Source organism: Etheostoma spectabile, chromosome 10, assembly GCF_008692095.1.
Source record: "Etheostoma spectabile isolate EspeVRDwgs_2016 chromosome 10, UIUC_Espe_1.0, whole genome shotgun sequence".
NCBI classification, from domain to species: domain Eukaryota; kingdom Metazoa; phylum Chordata; class Actinopteri; order Perciformes; family Percidae; genus Etheostoma; species Etheostoma spectabile.
In genome coordinates, this window is record NC_045742.1 from 11,459,812 (window position 1) to 11,467,501 (window position 7,690).

Below are 7,690 nucleotides of genomic sequence, written 5' to 3' on the forward strand. Positions count from 1 at the left end.
CACACACACACACACACACACCTTCTCATGTCTTGCATACTATTTAACGGACATCTCTATATAGCCTATCATATGCCCATCCACTCAAAATGTAAATTATATGCCAAGAATTTTAAGTAACATACATATTTTGTCACAATTCACATTACAAAATTGGGAGCTTCAGTTGCAGACTTTTGAAAATATTTGCAATTGACATTCCACTGCTGCCCCCCAAAAAATGGACACTTGGCCAATAGAAGTGTGTGAATGCTAGTGAAGGGCGGGTCTTGCCTAGAAATTGCGTGGGTTCCATAATAACACATGAGTGTCACATATTTCAAAACGATTGCAAATAAAACAATATGCATAGCTATTTTCCCACTTACCTAAGAGTATGTTATTATTATTATCACATGTCATTTAGCTGACACTTTCATCCAACAGAGCTTACAATTGCTATATATGTCAGAGGTTGCATGCCTCTGGAGCAATAATGTGTTAAATGTCTTGCTCAGGGACACATTGGTTGATGTATCATAGTGGGAATTGAACCCAGATCTCACACACCAAAGGCATGTGTCATATCCACTGCGCCATCACCGCCACTAACCTCCTCCATTTAAAGTTGCAAACAAGTTTTCAGTATTCAAAGTTCAGCAAGGGACAAATTTCCCTATATTTCTCAGTAAATCACAGCTGATATGGAAACAGCACAACACCAATTTAAAATCCTGACTGTTGACAGAAAAAGAAATGATAAATATATATAAAACGATGAAAGAGATATAGTCCATCTCTGGCTGTAATGTTTAGCTGATTGAAGGAGTCTGTTGCTTCTTGTAAACACTGAAATATCACTACTGCTTCAATCTTCCCCCACTGTGTGGCATATACACAGACAGAGACTGCACTGCATGCACATATGTTTACCCACTGTGAGAATATACTGCATTTACAGATGACCTCAGACAGGATAGACATTAGTTTGGTCACATGGTCAGATCATACAGTTTAGTCTGTTTAATGTGTTGAACTACTCACCGGACCCTCAACCTGGCTGACAGTTTATTAATTGGATATAGGGGCGTTTTTATTGTTTTCCACAAGGCCAGATTAAAATAACAGTGGCACTTTATTGTCAGTCTGTATGCAGTGATGGAAATAAACAAACCTACAAATGTTGTTGGAGAAGCTGGGTTCAGCAGTGTGTCTCACATCTCTGACCATCCAAATAGGCCTTTACAGTATGATTGTGTTACTGTGACTGCATGGTTTCCAAAATGGTTTTTAAGTTACAGTATATCAAGGAGAGGAATATTAACACTAAATTAGCATTTATTTAACTCAAATAATGTTTAATTTCAGATGATTCACAGATGCCTTTTTTTTGTAAACGGATTTATTTACTAAAAAATGTATATCCGCTAAACACAGGTGTTTAATATATGCAAACCTAAAAGAATGTTTTGAAATGAAAACCAACTTTTTCAATGATATAATATTTAATTCATAATTGTATATTAAAGTCACCACCATAACACAGACATGCTTTTTGCATAGCAACACACACAACAACATTTACATGCATGCAGATACTAAATCTCTCTCTCCGTTTTCAAAGTATTCAAGAATAGGTTGAAGTTAATATGGACATCTTTGCCATGATCATAGCCTTGCATTAAAATGTATGTATCCTGTAGAAATGACAGCCAAAGGAGCTGAGGCTTCACTTTCTTGCTCAGAAACTTCTCTGCCAACCAGTGTTGTGACTCTGGCTCATGTTCAACACCCACTTCAGCTGACAGCATCAAAAGGGAACACGACAAGTTAAGCAGATCTATCTCGCCTGTTTTGAAGCGTTGACTGAACTGGCTTTAAAGCTACTCAGTATGCAGCTCCCCATGCTTGTCTCTGACTTTGTAACCTCTATCACAGAGCATGGCCGTCCCATTTATCTCTGTGTCAAGCTTTCTCCACACATACAGTCCTTTTTGGTCAGACATAGATCTCCCTTACAAAGCAACTGCTAGTATTTTGTCATCCTAAAAGTTCAAATAAGATAAGATTAAAATAAGGTAATAAAAATGGTGACAGCAAACCCATATGGCATTTATTTTATTTATTTATTTATTTATTTATTTATTTATTAAGCTCTTAAGATTTGTCCTTTCAGGGACACATTTCCCTTATAATATATTTGCCAATTAGTATGAACTCATATTGTAAATCACTGTTTACCAAAGTGCTCTACTTTATTTGTGGTATCTCTGTGTGTGTATGTGTATGTGTGTATGTGTGTGTCTTGTATAGCACAGAAAGTTGTTTTTTTCATTCACTCTTTAGAGGCTGAAATTGTCCAGTGCTCTATTTAACTGAGATGCCTTGAGCCCTTGCAAGTACTCCAATTTGTTTACCTTCTCAATAACTTTATTAGCACATTAGTTTGGCAGTCCCTGCTATTATTTTCACCCTTTCTCACCCAGACAAATACAACAACAGACAACAAAAAATATTTGCAATGAAGCCTGTTACCCTGTTTTTGTCTAGCAGCACCTTAGTAACGCGCATGATAAGGTCAACATTGAATGCTACAGCCAATACTAGTCTGGATTGCATTCAAAGAAATGGAAAGCAGTCACATTCGCCAGGGTGACCAAAGACTGGCCGAGTAAATGTCCACACCAACACACAAGGGGAGATAAAGATACATGGTGTTTGAGCTAACAATTGTGAGTAAATGTCCTGTCAGAGAGGTGATAAAAGTGTTTGTTGACTACTGTGTTGTGCCTGCTCCCTGTTTTCTTCCAGCCTGGATAAAATTCTAGCTGCCATGACAATTGCTGCAGAGAGGAACAATAAAGAGAGATTTGCTCCAATTGTGGAAGGTCTGGAGAACCACGAAGCCCAGCAGCTCCAGGTTAGCAATCACACATCAAAAAGCAGTTAAAATCACTGTCTGATATTCATCATTTATTCAATGCTGCCTTTTAGTTAGATTAGTCATTTTAAAGAACAAAATTGACCCTTATGTTTTAACAGCCAATACAATAATCAGTTACTCTATAGCACTGCATTATTCTGTAATGCAGTATACAATCAAGCATGCCTCAAATAGTCATACACACTGATTCATGTCACAAGTTTTTTTAGGCCACAACATTTTTTGTCACATACAGCAAACATCTCCTTACTATCTGTTAGCTGCTTGTCCCTGAACACATTGTAAAAAAAAAAAAAAAGTGGTCTGTGTAGACAGCACGGGGTCTACAAACCTGCATCACCAAACATAAACACTGTTCCAGTCTATAGAGTACAAGAAGGAGTTGGTTGAGTCATGAACGTGCATTGTGGAATTAGCCTACGTGCTACCACTGCTGCGGTGATGGCTCTGACACTCACCGATGTATGTTGAGTGCAGATTTGAGTCGTGCATGCGTCACTTTGCAACGAGTAAAGATGTGAGTTACATACAAGATGCTAACGAGAGATTTCTGTAATGTCAATACAGTAAAAATAGACCTACTTAACAAAGTTTGTTCACTGCTGGCTACAAGCTAGCAATCAAACGCAACAAAGGCTGTCAGTTGAATGGTGTTTTGAGTTAACGTTAGCAATCAAACTATCATAGATAGCTAAAATGTTTTGAAATGGTTCCCATCTTCTGGTATTGTTTGTAATGAGAAGAGTTTATTATTTCATGGATTTCACAAATTTCAGTATGACACGTTATGCCTTAAACCGTTTACATCTGAGCATACACAACTCACATCTGCAGTCGACTTACATAGGTGAGTGACAGGCTCAACCAACTCCTTCTTGTGGTGTAAAGGCTGGAAAGCTGTCTGTTATGTTTGGTGGTGCAGGTTGGCGCAGTATGTTTTCATTTGTAGACCCTGGGCTGTCTATAGTCTATAGTTTACAGTGGGCAGCTCGCAAATAGTGAGGAAATGTTTGTTGTATGTGACAAAAATGTTGCCTAAAAAACGCGTGACATTGCTTAGAGCACCTTTAAATATAAGCAAGTAACTAATACAGCCATACACAGTAAACAGAAACCCTGCACAGTCCAGGGTCATTCACACAAATTCTGTTTTGTCATGAAGAGCACATTTGATGCCAGGCAAGACTGAAATTGACAGTGGTCTACTCTGGGGCCCATTGTACTTCAGCCTCAGTTGTTTCTCTTAATGTTTTTTGGTCCACTTGTCAACCCCTCTGCACTTCTTGCAAATTATGGGATGTCATCACTAGGCTTTTGAAATGCACCCAGAGCTTTAACTGCACTGCTTTAAAAAAAAAATACAAAAAACACCTGCTTCATTAAGCACCTCTACTGAACAGCAGAAGAATTATATTAGAAAAAAGCAGAGATGTTGAGTTTAGTCTTCCCCTTTTTTTCTCTCACACACATTTTCTTCTCTTGTCACTATGTGCTCATTTTTTCCCTCACATCTTACAAATACTTCCCCCTGTTTTTTCCAATGCTGCTGTCAAGATGTGTCTCAAAGGACTCAGTGTGAAAGGGCAACTAAAGCACCATACCTCTCTTTGTTTTCATTGGATTTCTTCAGCAGCAGAAAAAACAGCAATACTAACACCACTTAAAACATGTGTTGTGAAACCAAAAGCAGGGAATTAGTTAAGGAATTACTTTTTTAACTGCAGGGATTGTGAAGTCATGAAGGAAAAGTCATGAAGGAAACTGATGAGGCGGGTGGTGGAAGTGAAAGTAGATATTCTTTTATTAGGAGGCTGTTGTTTTTCCTTTAAATTTTGCCGTTAATGAAATGAAGCTCTCTTAATTGTAAAGTAAATTAAAATGCTTTGCTGATGCAGGGGGTTCAAGGAAATTAATAGACTTTTTATCCAAAACCTGTGATGGGCTATAGAAGTAGACTTAGCTAATGTGATTGAAATGTTTTTTTGCCGTAGTTCAGGCTATGCTTGTCTGCTGAGCACGAGAGAAACTCAGCATTTCAACTTTAAAACAGTGAAAAAAGTGCCACTTTTAATTACAATGTTTTGGAACCTCCCTATGGCACCACTGCAGCTCTCTAAACCTATCACATATAACAACCCCCCACCCCACACGCACACACACACACACACACACACACACACACACACACACACACCCACACCCACACCCTCACCCTCCCTCCTTCAACCCCCAACACAACTGCTTTCCACTCCACAGTACATGACTGAGGTATGTTTGAGGTGCTTGATGCAAGAAGAGAAAGAATTTTTCATGACTTACTTCACTCACATAAATTCTGTGAAGATTTGGTGGAGTTTCTTTTATGTGTCTGGCCTCTGGTGGGTACAGTAAAATGTCAGATTTGAATGCACATATATTGCTTAGATGCTCACAAGCTTTAGTGGACCATGCAGAAGTCTGCCATGTTTCTGGTGCCTAGCACTGGTGCAACAGAGTCAAAGATGGTGCAAATTTTACTGCAGCAAGCTTGTGCTTTCCCAAGGGAATATGCAGTCTAACTGTTCTGTATTTATGTAATGCATCAACAACTTGCTATTCATTTCTGATAGCTTTTGTTCTGCCTTTTATCAAACAAAAATTCAAAAAGCTGAAACATTTGTAGTTCTTATTCAATAAAACTTAACTTATGTTGTTTATTGAATTTGTGGAAATATGGTTAGTGGGCAAAGCAAAACGTGTGTGTGTGTGTGTGTGTGTGTGTGTGTGTGTGTGTGTGTGTGTGTGTGTGTGTGTGTGTGTGTGTGTGTGTGTGTGTGTGTGTGTGTGTGTGTGTGTGTGTGTGTGTGTGTGTGTGTGTTTCATCAGACTCACCCTGGAAAACACCACTGCTGAAAATGTTAAATTTGTTAATGATCATATGGCAACAGTGTCTCTCTGCGCACACACACACAGACGTGGTCCGGTTCTCAGGGGTGATGAACGTCAGTATTGGGCTATACTGTGGAGTTGCATATTAAGTGGTTTGGGGTCCTTCTGTAACTCATTTTGGGGTACAATTGGGTTTTGATGAATTCTACAAGCAGCAACACCACAGGCCAACTAAGCGCCCGTTCCAAACAGGCACATTTTCAACAGGCACTGCACTAGTACATACAGATGACTGATTTGTATGTTTGAGTGTTAAATGTAACCCAGAAAAATAATAAAACTGACCCAGGAAACCACACAGAATCAGCATTGTTGTGGCTCTTATTAATAACACACACAAGCCAATAGTTCAGGTCAAGGTCAAGGTTTCACAATCTTTCACATTGTCCGTGGGAATCCTTCTGCCCGCTATTGATCGTCTTTCCAAGAAAAACTTATCCATGACTTGCTCCCTTGAAACACCTTATTGCTTATTATAATTCATCAGCTATTTCCCAAAACACGCAGAGAAACACACACACACACACACAATGGATTTATTGGCTTTTTCCTTACCAATAAATCCATTTATAATGCACATCTAGTCAATAGACACCAAGGCTGGTACTTTTTACCGTCTCTCTTCTGGTGTATCTCTCTTTTTCTGGTCTCATTTTCTCTCTCTCTCTCTCTCTCTCATTTTCTCTCTCTCTCTCTCGCTACCTTTTTGTCCCCTCATCATTGTGATCATAAATACATTTTTAAATTGATGTGTTTTGCAAGGAATATCTTTTTTTGTGTCCAATATGTGCCATTTTGTCTGTCTACTCCCCAGGTTGCTTGCATGCAGCTGATCAATGCCCTGGTCACTTCCCCCGATGACCTGGACTTCCGGATACATCTCCGCAATGAGTTCTTAAGATGTGGCCTCAAGAAGATCCTACCTGTAAGTCATTATCAAACTATCTCACAGCAGATGGTTGGATTATTCACATGCATAAAAAAGAAGTCCTCACCCGAATAATTACTTTTTCCTGTGTTAATCAATAAATACAATCAATGAATTCAGTCAGTTCAGTCAAAATTCTGGTCATTAACGCAACATTGTATAGCTTTAGCAACAAAGTTAGAACCACATAACTTGTATATTACAGCTTTAATGCTGTTTAAGAGTACAACATTGAAAACAACAGAATTTAGACTCTAGTTAACACATGACCAAACAGCATTTTCAGTTATGCGATAGCTTGAAAATGCATGTGATATTTAGGTAATTGTGCTCAGATTAAACAATCAGGCTTTCAAAACAAATAATCCAGATGTGACTTTACACAAACTAAATGAATAGGAACAGGGTGTATTATTATTCATTAACAGTGGTAGTTGTGGTATATCTAGTAGTAGTAGCTTGTGACAAGTGTGATGCAGTGCCAGCACCTCATCACACAGGTCGCCCTGGCATCATTATCGGCAAGCCTACACATCTTCACATGAGGCGAAGGCAAACGAGCTCCAACTCATCACTCAAGCTCTCATTTGTAGCAAGTGGGGTAAAATGTGTCACAGAGCCAGTTGTTAATAAGTCATCCCAGCTGCTCCTGTTGATTATTACTGTCATTACTTTAATTATCTTCAATTCTGCCCCCTGATATGAGAGAGTCTCAGTGTACAGCCATTTATGAATGCCACGTTCACCGCTTTTAACGCCGACATTCAAAGTGACACCCGTTCATCTAATTATGAGTTATGCTCAGGAGCCAGCGTAGCTGTTGGCAAAGAAAAAGTGAACTCCACTGAAAAAAGGAGCACAATTTGTTTTGTTCTTATAGTCCTTGACACATGTATTTGGCCCTTCACCCC

At 38.9% G+C, this 7,690-nt stretch overlaps 1 protein-coding gene across 5 annotated transcripts in view; it reads left to right on the top strand.

Annotated features, from left to right (window-relative positions):
• The window catches only part of diaph2 (diaphanous-related formin 2), a 411,623-nt gene that overhangs the window by 124,444 nt on the left and 279,489 nt on the right, over positions 1-7,690 (top strand). For all 5 annotated transcript variants that reach the window (XM_032527793.1, XM_032527796.1, XM_032527797.1 and 2 more), the window contains exons 11-12: positions 2,791-2,899; positions 6,666-6,776. In XM_032527793.1, the coding sequence (XP_032383684.1) occupies positions 2,791-2,899; positions 6,666-6,776 (220 nt within the window). The remainder of the gene's footprint in view (positions 1-2,790; positions 2,900-6,665; positions 6,777-7,690) is intronic.